Source organism: Eublepharis macularius, chromosome 1 (genome assembly GCF_028583425.1).
Source record: "Eublepharis macularius isolate TG4126 chromosome 1, MPM_Emac_v1.0, whole genome shotgun sequence".
NCBI lineage: Eukaryota > Metazoa > Chordata > Lepidosauria > Squamata > Eublepharidae > Eublepharis > Eublepharis macularius.
In genome coordinates, this window is record NC_072790.1 from 143,137,286 (window position 1) to 143,151,010 (window position 13,725).

Genomic DNA, 13,725 nt, shown 5'->3' on the forward strand with positions numbered 1-13,725 from the left:
GGGATTTCAATCCCTTTCATATTTCAAAGAGATATAAAATGATCTCACAAAAGTAGAGAAGTTGGGCAGTCATCTTCCAAGTCAATCAAGTCAGCAACCAGAGATTAAAACATTGTGGTTAAAAATGTCACCTTCTGGTGTAAGATCTGATTGACTATGGTGATTGGAAAACTTCATTGCCAGTTTCCTATGTGCTGATATTTCTTGACTGTCTTCCTGACTAAACCAAACTACTAGGCCCCAGGGAAAAAACTGTGTTTATTCTTTGCTCTTATTTTCATATGTGCTACTAAAACAAATGTAACAAATAAGGCTGTTGAGTACATTTTTTTCATTAGTCTGGCTCCTGGAAGACAAAGAGTACTCATATGGCATGTAATGGAAGTAGAGGTGGTCATGGACCAGGAAAAAACCACGGGCCGTCAGGCCGTGGGCCGTTGCGTTTCATGGACCACAGACCATGAACTTTTTATGGACCTGCCTCAGTTTGCAGACTGTTTTGTCGGTTTGTGGTCTATCACTTTCGGGGGGCTGACAGCTGAAGCCAGCCCCATGGGGGAGCACTCATTTCTGTGCTGCTTGCAAGTGAGGGGCACGGAAACAGGAAATTTATTTATTTATTTTATTATATTATATTTATATTCCGCCCTCCCCGCTTTCGCAGGCTCAGGGCGGATATATAAATAAGCACTTTAAACCACGTGCCTTGCTTCAGCTGGCAGGCAGATAGGTCCCCACAGGTAAGCTGGACCAAGCTGAGCAAGCTGGAGCAAGCTGAGGGTAAGCTGGAGCAAGCTGAGCACCTATTTATGCGCAGCTTTCAAGTCTTGGGGAAAGGGGTGCTTTGCAACCCCCCTTGGCTTGCTTCAGCTGACCCATAGAGGAGTCCCCATGGGTCAGCTGGAGCAAGCCGAGGGGGTTTAAATGTTAAAGCACCCATTTCCATGTGACTTGCAAGCCATGCGGAAAAGGGTGCTTTGCATCCTGGCATGACTTGCTTCAGCTGGCTGGCTGGGGAGGAAGCTCCTCTGCCTGTCAGCTGAAGCCAGCATGGAACCAGCCACGAGGAGTGCCTGGTTCCATGCTGCTTGCAAGTGAGGGAGCTTTAAACCCCACACCTTGCTTCAGCTGGCAGGTGGGGAAGTTCCAGGGAACGCACAGACCAGTTCCATGGAAAACATGCATCCTGCGACTCTCCAGTTTGCAAACGCTGAACAGGGCCTGTCCATGTCAAAGTTTGGTCCATTTTCTGGTCCATGCCCACCTCTAAATGGAAGGAAATCACTGGATCAGGAAGTCTGGAATTCCTTTGAGCTAGGGCTCAAGTTTGAAATAGTTGGTTGTTGTGGGTTTTCCGGGCTGTATTGCCATGGTCTTGGCATTGTAGTTCCTGACGTTTCGCCAGCAGCTGTGATCATGAAAACGGAGGAATACAAAAAGAAGATTAAGGAACTCCTGGACCCCTCCACCTACAAAAAACTAAAACAAGATCCCACCTGCAAAATCACCAGGCTAACAAATGCGCTGATCAAGAATTCCTCACTACATCCTGACACGCACAGAAAACTATGCAAGACAGAAGCACAGCCACCCAGACTATATGGACTCCCTAAAATACATAAGGATTCAGTCCCACTCCGACCCATTGTGAGTGCCATTGGTTCACCGACATATGAATTAGCTAGACATCTGGCCGATCTCCTGCAGGACCACATCGGGAAAACCTCGTCTTATATCAAAGATTCAGCAGATTTCATCAACAAAATCAGTTCTCTGAAACTCAATCCACAAGACATACTTGTCAGTTTTGATGTTGTATCCCTGTTTACCAAGGTTCCAGTAAAGGACACTATTGCACTTATTAATCAGATTTTCCCAGAGGATGTAACAGCCTTATTCCATCATTCGACAAGACCACGGCAATACAGCCTGGAAAACCCACAACAACCATCATTCTCCGGCCGTGAAAGCCATCGACAATACTTTGAAATAGTTACTGAAGCCAATACTCTGTGTTTACAAAATGAGTGGGCAGGAGACAAGGATGTATTGTCGAAGGCTTTCACGGCCGGAGAATGATGGTTGTTGTGGGTTTTCCGGGCTGTATTGCCGTGGTCTTGGCATTGTAGTTCCTGACGTTTCGCCAGCAGCTGTGGCTGGCATCTTCAGAGGTGTAGCACCAAAAGACAGAGATCTCTCAGTGTCACAGTGTGCAAAAGATGTTGGCAGGTCATTTGTATCTACTCAGGAGGGGTGGGGTTGAGCTGAGTCATCCTGTAAGAGTTTCCCAGGGTGTGGAATGCTAATGGCGGGAGGCTTCACTGTATCCTGAGGAGGTTCTTTTGCATATGGATTGGTACTTGATGTGCTAATCTTCTCTGCAGGGCTATTGTCGGGTGTAGAGTGTTTTGTTAGCCTGGTGTTTTTCAGAACTGGAAACCATGCTCTGTTCATTCTTAAGGTTTCTTCTTTCCTTTTGAAGTTTTGCTTATGCTTGTGAATTTCAATGGCTTCCCTGTGCAGTCTGACAAAGTAGTTGGAAGTGTTGTCCAGTATTTTGGTGTCCTGGAATAAGATACTGTGCCCTGATTGAGTTAGGCTATGTTCAGCCACTGCTGATTTTTCAGGTTGTCCAAGTCTGCAGTGTCTTTCATGTTCTTTTATTCTTGTCTGGATGCTACGCTTTGTGGTCCCGATGTAAACTTGTCCACAGCTGCAGGGTATACGGTATACTCCTGCAGAGGTGAGGGGGTCTCTACTGTCTTTTGCTGATCATAGCATCTGTTGTATTTTTTGGGTGGGTCTGAATACTGCTTGAAGGTTATGCTTTTTCATAAGCTTTCCCATCTGATCAGTAATTCCTTTGATATATGGCAAAAACACTTTTCCTGTAGGAGACTGTTTTTCCTTGGTTATTTGATTCCTTCTGGGTTTGATTGCTCTTCTGATTTCATTTCTGGAGTAGTCATTTGCCTGAAGTGCGTGGTTTAGATGATTAATTTCCTCATTGAGAAAGTGCGGCTCACATATCCGTCTTGCACGAGCCACTAATGTTTTCATTATGCCTCTTTTCTGTCGGGGGTGGTGATTGGAGTTTTTGTGTAAGTACTGATCAGTGTGAGTTGGTTTCCTGTAGACCTTGTGACCTAACTGAAAGTTTGCTTTGCGGATGACCAAGGTATCCAGAAATGGGAGTTTTCCCTCGATTTCTTTCTCCATTGTGAATTGTATGTTCAGGTGGATGTTGTTGAGATGATTCAAAAACCCCATCATCTACCATCTACATTCGTCATCTACCTGAAGAGGAAGCTGAGGAAATAAGAGGAGAGACAGTCTCCTACAGCACATCAAGCACCAATCCATATGCAAAAGAACCTCCTCAGCATACAGTGAAGCCTCCCGCCATTAGCATTCCACACCCTGGGAAACTCTTACAGGATGACTCAGCTCAACCCCACCCCTCCTGATTAGATACAAATGACCTGCCAACATCTTTTGCACACTGTGACACTGAGAGATCTCTGTCTTTTGGTGCTACACCTCTGAAGATGCCAGCCACAGCTGCTGGTGAAACGTCAGGAACTACAATGCCAAGACCACGGCAATACAGCCCGGAAAACCCACAACAACCACCAGGAGACAAGGACATCATTTGCACAGTGTTAAATTAAAAGTGTATGAGACACATAAAAAGAGCCAAAGTGTGTGTCTCAGCATGCTTCTTTAGTAATTGTCCTTCAAATTGAAGATTTTCAGCCTCACTGTTCCAAGCTATAAAACTGGTCAATGTTCATTTATTTATTTAAATATTTTATACCCAGCTTTTCTCCACAGCAGGGACCCAATGCACTATATATAGTGCATCACAATAGTCAAGTTTTGATGTTACCATAGTATGGATCTGGGTGGCCAGGTTGGCCACATCAAGGTAAGAAGCCATCTTCCAGGCTAGAGTGAGGTTGTAGAAAGCATTTTTGCACCTGCCTTGTCTTGTTTTTCTAGTAGTAGTGCTGCATCCAGTATAACGCCAGGCTCTTAACCTGCAAGGGTCAGATACAATCCATCATATGTGGGGAGTACAATGTCCTTCAAGATCTCTGCTCTCCCAAGAAGCATCACTTCAGTCTTGTCTGGATTCAATTTAAATTTGTTTGTTTTAAGCCATTTGGCCACAGCTATCAGGCAGCAATCCAAGATTTCTACTACATCCTGTGAGGATCTGGATAGCGAGGTATAAAGTTGGGTGTAATCTGCATATTGGTGACATCCAACTTCATAGCTGTGAATGAGTTCTAATGATTTTACACAGAGGTTGAATAAAATGGGAGATAAGATTGCGCCCTGTGGAACCCTGCAAAATAGTTCCCATTCTGGAGATAGCTGATCTCCAACAGCAACCCTTTGAGTCCGTTCCATGAAAAATGACTTAAACCAGTCCAAGGCACAACCTTTGATGCCTACTTCTGTCTTGTTATGCCACAACAGGATAGCATGATCAACTGTGTCAAAGGACGTAGATAGATCCAGGAGGAGCAATAAGGAGGCATGGCCTTTGTTTATATTCAGATGAAGATCATCCACTAATGCGTCTGTCTCTGTCCCATGCCCTGGTCTGAATCCAGACTGGAAAGAGTCCAGAGCGCTAGTTGTCATTTTCTCAACATCATGCTCCCTCATTCACAACAACCCTGTGAGATAGGCTAGGTGGAGAGCGTCCATCTGGTCCAAGATTGCTCAGCAAGCTTCCATAGTAGAGTGGGAATTCAATCCTGATTCTCAGATCCTGGTCTGACACTCTAATCACTACATGACACTGGCCTTCTATTAAATGCTTAACTTCTTAATAATATGTATGTGTGCTGTACATATGATTTGATATGAGTCTGTTTATCTGTTTCCCTGCTGGAGTTGTGCACTTTTAGTTCTTGCTTTGTACTTGTTGTGACATAGATGGAGTCTGGACTGTGTTCGCGTGGTATGTGTTGGATTTATGTTTTATGAATATTTATGGCAGGGGGCTTGCAAGCATATCACTCCTCTGGTTACTACTAATTTTTGAAAATCAGAAGATTCCCTCCACTCCCATATTCAGACTTTGCCAAATGGAGAATAGCATTCATGGAATGTGGGTGGGGAGCTGCAAACTTGAGGCATTGAAACATGTACAGAGTGCATCTCACAATATTAAGAGAGTGCATAGAATCCCAGGTTTGCTGGGTTGGCTGATGTCATTCAGGGGGAAATAATTGTCACCTAGAGAGAAAGGGAGGAATCAAAGGTAAATGAGAACAATGCAGTTAAGAGAGAAAAGAACACAACATTAAGAAGGGGAGAGAAAACAAACACACTGTTGTTGAGAATCACCAGTTGAAAGGAAGGGGAAGAAGAAGAGCTGCTTGATGTTTACTTGTGGCTGACTATGTATGTTTCTGCAGCTGTGTGGGAGTTTAATCTGGCAAGCAGCTGAGACTAACTGGCCTGGGGAACAGTTCAAACACTGCATGGATAATCAGAGTCTTCTGACTGGCTCCCCTCTCTGCTTTCTGCTGCAGAGTGCAGACTCCCTGAACCAGTAACCAGTAAGGAAGCAAGAAAAGCTGACAATTTCACAGCAACAGCTCCCCCTTTCTTATTCATTACCTGATGCAGACAGTGACATCCTTTGTCATTCTGATGAAAATGGTACTTTGGATCGATACCCAAGTAATACTATTGCAAAATGAGCAACTATTACAACAGCCTGGATGAAATTATACTTTGAACAAAGCAAACCCCTGCCAACATATTGGGAAAGGAGCAGCTCTTTCAAACAGGCCAGAAATATGTTCAAGGAATGAAGGAGGTCCAGAAGTGTGGGTCCTAAGAGGATGATGGAGTGGGAGGGCGGAGTCAAACACTGAGTCAGAGCAAAGGCTTTATGGGATTGGACAAAACTATTTGTTCATGCTTGAAAGAAGGCTCGTATTACCATTTAAAAAGAACTCATCAAGTTACAGAAAGTATTCTTAAGCCAAGCTACTTCTCTAGCTTTCTTTGCAGAATCACTCAATCAACAGAAGAGAAAGCAGCAGAGAAAGAAAAAGACAAAATGGCACACGTTAGAAAGAAGTTTATTGAGATTCTGGAAAAAGCAATGGAAGAGGGTGAAAAGATGACTCGAGAAGAGATGCTGTTTACTTATGATGGGGTTGTATACCCTACTGCTCTTTGCAGTCCGGAGGTCTTCAAGGCTCTCGAATCCTTTGAAGCAAGGAGTGATGATGTCATGCTAGCTGGATACTGTAAATCTGGTGAATATCATTTATTTGGTATTTTAAAAAATTAGCATGTTGCATTAGGACTGATTTAATAGCCTAGTGGAAGTAAGTTAGTTTTTTTAAAAAAATAATGACTACAGTAATTCTAGATAGGATCAAGTACAAAGGAAACTGATGACCCTAGGAAGAACTGTTTGCATAACTGGCAATAGCACATATCTGAAATTGGTGTTGTAATTTATTCAAAGTGAGAAAATGTATGCTTCTCACTTTTTTCTTTCATATCCCTACTACAAGAGTTTCTCAGTCACTGATTATTTGTTTTTAACATCAACAGACTGTTGAAGTATTTGGGCCTTGAAGGGTGTAACTTTGCTTAGGATAGCACTGTATAAAATGCTAAATTTTAAATGGGAAGACTGCATGAAGGCCCACAGGTATAAGGATCAGAGGGTTTCCTCTGTTCTGTTCCAGAATTTTTCTCTGTGCTGTTGTGCAGTTCTCCTTTATTCCAGTTGAATGAGGAAAATTTCTAAAATTCATTTCTCAATGAAGAAAATTTCTAAAATTCATTTCTCCATTGGATCATGCACAGCTTTCCATAGTATTCAGTTCCTTCCATTCTGCTGGATCTCACCCCCACCCCCGCATGACAACTATGTGTATATGGGGAGGGGGGACTGGTCACTGGGGCAAAAGTCAGTCCAAGATAACTACTGAGCACATTCCTTCTCCCTCACTATGGGCAAACTTCAGTCCTGCTTGCAGCCGCTCCCAAAACATTGCTAAAAGGGAGGTACATGGCCTTTGCAGTCTATGAACAAGACCAAGAATTTAGGAGAGATTATTCAGTTCAGCCCTATATTTTTTACATAGATTGATGGAACATATCTGTTTCCTGACAAGCTCTGTCTGGTCTAGGGTTCTGTTTCAGTTTATTCAAGTTTAACAGCCCATAGGCCATACACTATAAATGAAATTTAAAAATTACAATAAAACAAAAGTTTGCCATGTCCACAATGCAGCTTTTGCAAAGACTACTCAGAGGAAGATATGGGCACGAACAGCATTACGAACGGAAAAAACCAGCAAACAGGCCACTTGGCTGCTCGCGAACGGGCTGTTTGAGAGGCGCCATTCCAGCCGAACAGGGGGTTGTCACAAGCCTTGTTTGTTGCGCTCGGCCGCTGTTTGAGAAGCCAGATGTTCAGGCGCCTTCAATCAATTGCCTCGGCAATGGAGGGAGGGACTGCCTGAACTCTGTCTACACTCCCTCTGTTGCCCTGGACACCCAAATCAAAGGTCAACTTAGCTTGATCGGCAGGTCTTCCTTCCAAGTGTGGAGCTGCAAATTGGTAACAATCGGTAATGTGGGAGCAGACACCGGGAGGAAGGGAGGGAGGAGGGGGTGTTCTGTGGCCATGGGAACTCCAATCTCATCCCTGCAAACCCTGTTAGGCAGTTCTGACTGCCAACCACAGACCTCCTGCGTTTCTCAATGAAACCTCTGCTTATAAAAGGGCACTGCACTCCCAGTTCTGGCTTTCACTTTCAGCAAGCAGTGGAGTGGGAGAGAGCTGTTAAAAGCGTTTTGGGAGAGAGACAGGGAGAGTGCATTGGAGCTGGGATTTTTAATGTGTGGTTAGACAGGGACCTATCTCTCCACTGGTTCCAGGGCTGCTGCCAGGCTCTGGGGCCAAGCTCAGTGGGCACCTCAGCTGAGGGCTCACCCTGATTATCAGTGCCTGATCTGATCAGACTTCTGGGAGTGCTGGGCTAGGGCTCCCCCCTCCCTCTGGTTCCAGGGCTGCTGCCAGGCCCTGGTGCCAAGCTCAGTGGACACCTCGGCTAAAGGCTCACAGTGTTGTCCCCTTTCCTTTCCTCCTTCTTGTTTGCTGGCACAATGAGGTTTTGGGTGGGGGCAAAGGGTGGTCATGGGGGGAAGTGCAAAGATTGTCCCAGTTGCCCTGCAGGAAGCAGTACTGGGTAGGGTTCCGAGGCAGCAGAGACTCCTGCTCCCCAAAAATCACCTGTGGAGGTTGTGGAGGAGGCCAAAGAGCTCTTGCCATCAGTGGAAGAGGAACTCTTTAAAATGTTTGAGGAGGAGGCGGCTGAGGGATCCATGGAGGAATGGTTTGGGTTTGATGAAACATCCATCCTGTCCCCATCCCAAACTCCTCGTGCTGTCCCTGCCTTCAGTCTACCCTCACTTCATCTTCCATAGCCAGCTCCGCAGCGCAGCCAGCAACCCTTCATCCTCCCTCCCCTGGAAGAGTTAGCGGGCCACGGTTGAAATAGTCTGCACAGAGGCCCTTCCAGGCCCTTCCAAATGACCCCCATATGGTGTGGTGCCGTGTCTGTGATGGGCTGGTGCGCAGGGGCAATGAACTAAAGCACCTGTCATCGACAGACCTGACCAGGCACCTGAAGACACACCACCCGAGCCTGTGGTCTCCGTCCTCAGCCAACAAAGCATCCGGTGGGGGGAGACAGAGGGCTACCAGCTCCTCTGAGCAGGGATCAGTGGGATGGTCACCGGAATCCATCCCAAGCAAGAAGCCTTGCCTCGAGGGTGCTGCTGGTGGGAGCGGAACAGTTAGGCAGGTTGCCCTTGGGGAGGTTGTTCCTTCGGGGTCAGGGATAGTGCCGTTGAAAAGGGTGAGGTCAAGGGCTCAGGAGGTGGGTGTTCGTGTGGTGGCGGAGAGAATTGCCCTGCAAGGATTCCCCCTATCCATCGTGGATGGTGTGGGCTTCCAAAGGCTGCTTCAGCATGTTGCCCCATGGTTCTCCATGCTGTCACAGTGCACCATTGGGTGTCAAGTCCTGCCTGCCCTCTACCAGTCTGTGTGAGACATGGTGCTCAGGGAGCTGTCGGCTGCCTTACACTTCACAGCAGACCTCCGGAGCAGCTGCCATTACAGGTACCTTGCCATCACTGCCCACTGGTGGCAACCAGAGGACCTCCGCTGCCCCAGGCCAAGAACTGTTCACCAGAAAAAGGCACCATGCTTGACACTGGGCTACAGAGCAGTTCTTCTCCAGGCCCGGGGGATAAATGAGGTCCATACTGGGAAGAACATCACAACCACTGTAAAGGCAGCTCTGAGGGACTGGATGGCGAAGGCGGAAGGGTTTGTTTGTGGCTTCATGGTGATGGACGCAGGAAGCAACATGTTGGCAGCCCTGAAAGAGGCATCCCTCCTGGGCCTGGTGTGCATGGCACACAAGCTGCACCTTGTGATGAGGGACATGCTTGGGCTGGGGAGCAAGTCAAGGGACAGTGGGAACTTTGTGGATGCGCAACCTGCTGGAGAGCTGCCGCCACATGACTTCCCACTTCTCCCGCAGCATCAACTCTTCCTATGAGCTGTTCCAGAGGCAGGGGGAGGGGGGACCCCGAGCACCAACTCTTTCAGGATCTGCCCACAAGGGGTGTGCAAGGCCTGCCTGTTTCGGTAAACCTCATTCGGTTTTAACTGAATCAGGAAACCGTTTTGGTATTCAGGGAATACCGAATCAGCAAGCCATTTTGGTATTCGCGTTTCGGCTTGATTCGGCCATTGTTTTCAATGAGATAACCTTCTCCCGGATTTCCGGGAGTCTGGGGGGGGGAATTTTCTGTCCAAATCACACCAAACTTGGTGGAGACCTTCTCCTAACTCTCCCCTAACTACCCCCCAAGTGTCAGAAAGATTGGACTTTGGGGGCCATGTTATGCCTCCCCAAACAAGGTGCCCCATCCTCCTACACTCTCCATGGTTCTCTGTGGGGAAAAACAAGTCATCTTTCTAGGTGGCTTGCAAAATGCATCCAACTTTCAGGGGACCTGCTCTCACATGTCCTCCCACCCTCCACCAAGTTTCAGGCAGATTTCACTTTGGGGGGCCTTTTTATAGCCTCCCAAAGAAGGTGCCCCTATCCACCTCCACTCCACTATTCCCTATGGGGGAAATAAGAGAGGCTTGTGTGGCTATGCCCCCCCAAAGTGGGATCAGCTTGGGCCTTGGAAGGTGGAAGGACAGGTGGGAGATGGGCCCCTGAAGGTTGGGTGCATTTTGCATGCAAAATGCCACTCCTAGCCACACAAGTCTCTCTTATTTCCCCCATAGGGAATAGTGGAGTGGAGGTGGATAGGGGCACCTTCTTTGGGAGGCTATAAAAAGGCCCTCCAAAGTGAAATCTGCCTGAAACTTGGTAGAGGGTGGGAGGACAGGTGGGGGCAGGTCTCCTGAAAGTTGGGTGCATTTTGCTTGCAAAATGCCACCCCAAGCCACCTAGAAAGATGACATGTTTTTCCCCATAGAGAACCATGGAGAGTGTAGGAGGATGGGGCACCTTGTTTGGGGGGGCATAAACAATTGAAATGTTACTGGCCAGCCTGTTCCTGGGGTTACGATGGGTGTGGGGCTGCTGGGGGTGAATTTGGGTCTGTGAGGGGCTAATGTGGGGATTTGGGTGTGTGTGGCTGCTGGGGGGGAATTGGGTATGTGTGGGGCTGTAGGGGGTGGATTTTGGGGGCTGAGAGGACCTACTTTGGGAGGCCATAAAATGCCCCCCCCAAGTGGGAGCAGGTGACTTGGTGGGGGGGTGGGAGGAAAGGTGGGAGAAGGGCCCCTGAGGGTTGGGGGCATTTTGCATGCAAAATGCCACCCCTAGCAAGACAAGCCTCTGTTATTTCCCACCTTGGAAATAGTGGAGAAAGGGGGGGGGGAGAGCACCTACTTGGGGAGGCCATAAAATGCCCCCCCCCAAGTGGGAGCAGGCTGAGCCTTGGTGGGGGGTGGGAGGAAAGGTAGGAGAAGGGCCCCTGAGGGCTGGGGGCATTATGCATGCAAAATGCCACCCCCGGCCACGCAAGCCTCTTCATTTTTTCCCCATAGGAAATAATGGAGATCAGCAGCAGCAAGCAAATAATAGGGAATCAGGGAGATCAGCAGCAGCAAGCAAAAAGCTTCCCGTGCTAGGCGAGGATGGGGCACTTTGTTTGGGGGGCCATAACATGGCCCCCCAAAGTCCAATCTTTCTGAAACTTGGGGGGTAGTTAGGGGATAGTTAGGAAAAGGTCTCCACCAAGTTTGGCTTGATTCTGTGGGGAAATGCCTCCCCCAGGCTTCCAGGAAGCCTGGGGAGGGTTTTCCCATTGAAATCTATCACCGAAACAAGTTGGAATACCGAAACGATTACCGAATTGCGAATACCGAAACGGCTTGCCGTTTCGGTATTTGTGATTACCGAAACATTTTCTTGTTTCGGTAATAACCGAAACAGGAATACCAAATCGGTCTGGGTTTGCACACCCCTACTGCCCACTTGCTGGAACTCCACCTACAACATGATATGTCGTCTGGTGGAGCAGTGGGGCCTGTTGCAGGACATCCTGTCATCCCTGGATGTTCTGAGGAGGAGAGAGGAGCTGAGCCTCCTTGCCCAGATGTCACAGATGCTGAAACCCTTTAAGGAGGCCACCGAGTTCCTGTGCTCCTACGAGGCCAGCCTGGGTCAAGTCATCCCCCTGATCCATGGGCTCGACCAGTTCCTGGCCAGGGAACTCAAGCACGAGAAAGAGCTGCTCCCCAGGGTCTGGGACTTTGTGAGGAGGATCCAGGAGTGCGTGGCTGAGTGCTTGTATTCTCTGCGCCACAAGGTGCTGTACCAAATGGCCTCCCTCTGTGACCCCCGGATCAAGGGCAGCATTGCCATGTGGGTGGGTCAGATGCTGCTTTGGAAAAAGGAGCACCACAAAGCGGTGCTCCATTACCAGAAAGAGAAGGCCGGCCTGAGGGAATCTGGCAGGAGTAAGGGGCGGGTGGCAGAGGAGGAGCAGGAGCAGGAGCAGAAGGAGGGGTGGGGGAGTTGGGAAGAGAGCCATGCCAGGAGAGACCCGCCCAAATGGCCCCATTTGATCTCTGGGCCTCGTCAGTGGGCTGCATGGTTGGCTGCAGCACAGTGGGCGCATCACGCACAGTGGAGGACTCAGCGGGGGCTATGGTGCTAGAGTACTTGGCGGAGCCCATCGAGCGTCCCCACTCTAATCCCTTAGAGTATTGGGTGAGAAAATCTTCCATCTGGCTGGACCTGTCCATCATGGCAACCAACATCCTGTCCTGCCCTCCCACCAGCATGCAGAGTGAATGGGTTTTCTCCCACCTGAGAGACATTCTCCGTCCCCACCACACATGTCTGCACCCGGACCTGGTGGACATGTTGACCTTCGTGAAGGTCAACCTCAACCTTCTATGGCATCCCTCCTTGGACCTGGACTTATCTACCCTCTGATCCTCCCCAAATCTACTGTGGCTCTTGGCCAAGGTGCTGTGCAGCGGGCTCCAGCACTCCTCAGTTTTTGGGGCTGCCTCCATGGCTGACAACCTGTGGTCCTCCTTTCCCAGACAAGTTCCCCAACAGTCCCTCTTTCCACCTCTACCTCTCTTGATGGCAACTAAATGACACCTCCCCACAACCTGTCCTGTCCATCCTGTCCTCTAGCTGACAATTCCCTGGATGGTCCTTCTTCCATCTTTGCCATCTGCAGTTGCAACCACACCGACCCCTCCCAGTGAGCTCTCCTCTCCTGCCCACCCCATCTTTTCCACAAAGGTCAGACAGTGGGTGATGTCAGCTGCCACTGCTTTTGGCCATGATGGACAGCTCTGTTGCCACTACTGCTGATAGGGCAACACAGCCCAGGGGGCCCTATCTATGGGCTCCCACTGACCCCTCTGGGTGTGGGAGGGGGCCCTCCTATGTACCCTTTCTGCGAAGACAGGAGGGTACGTGCTGTCCGCTGCTGCTGCTCTTGGCCATGAGGGGCAGATCAGGAACTGTTGCATATGTAGTTGTGGAGCACAGCCCCCCCCCCATCCATGAGCACCTGCTGTCCCCTCCCCTCTGAGCAGGGTGGGTGCATCCCGGCCACAACACCCATCCTGTCCGTGAAGACAGGAAGGTTGGTGATGTCAGCTGTCTCTACCTTTGGGCACGTGGGAATACCACGCTGTGGCTGCAGTCTTTGGACCTTCCCGGTCCTGCTTTGTGATGTGGCTGTGACAAGTAACTCATTGTCCTCCTCTCCCCGGCAAGGTCCTGGACATTCCCTCTTTCGACCTCTCCCTCTCTGGAACCCTCTGACCCCTCCCAACCTCTCTTTTCCTGCCCACCCTGTTCTTTCCGTAAAGGCAGGAAGGTGAGTGATGCTGGCGACAGCCTCCAGTGCAACACAGGAGGGGCAGACAAGCCTCTGCCGGAGCAGTCTGTGCAATCTGCCATGTTGGATGTTTGGGTCCTCTTTGTCCTCCTCTCCGTCAAGATCCCCATCCCTCTATGAAACCGACCCTCTCTGGAACCACTCTGACCCTCCCCAACAACCTCTCCTGACCTGTCCATCCTGTCCTTTCCATGAAGGCCAGAGGGTGGGTGATAGCTGCTTCTGCCGCTGACAAGATCAGTGGGTTTCAAAGACAAAGGGTCC

At 49.1% G+C, this 13,725-nt stretch overlaps 1 protein-coding gene across 1 annotated transcript in view; it reads left to right on the forward strand.

The window, feature by feature from the left end:
* Positions 1-5,994: 5,994 nt before the first annotated feature.
* The window catches only part of LOC129326102 (sulfotransferase 6B1-like), a 36,550-nt gene continuing 28,819 nt past the window's right edge, over positions 5,995-13,725 (forward strand). Inside the window, exon 1 of the mRNA XM_054974234.1 lies at positions 5,995-6,290. Coding sequence (XP_054830209.1) covers positions 6,089-6,290 — 202 coding nt within the window. The 5' untranslated portion in view covers positions 5,995-6,088. The remainder of the gene's footprint in view (positions 6,291-13,725) is intronic.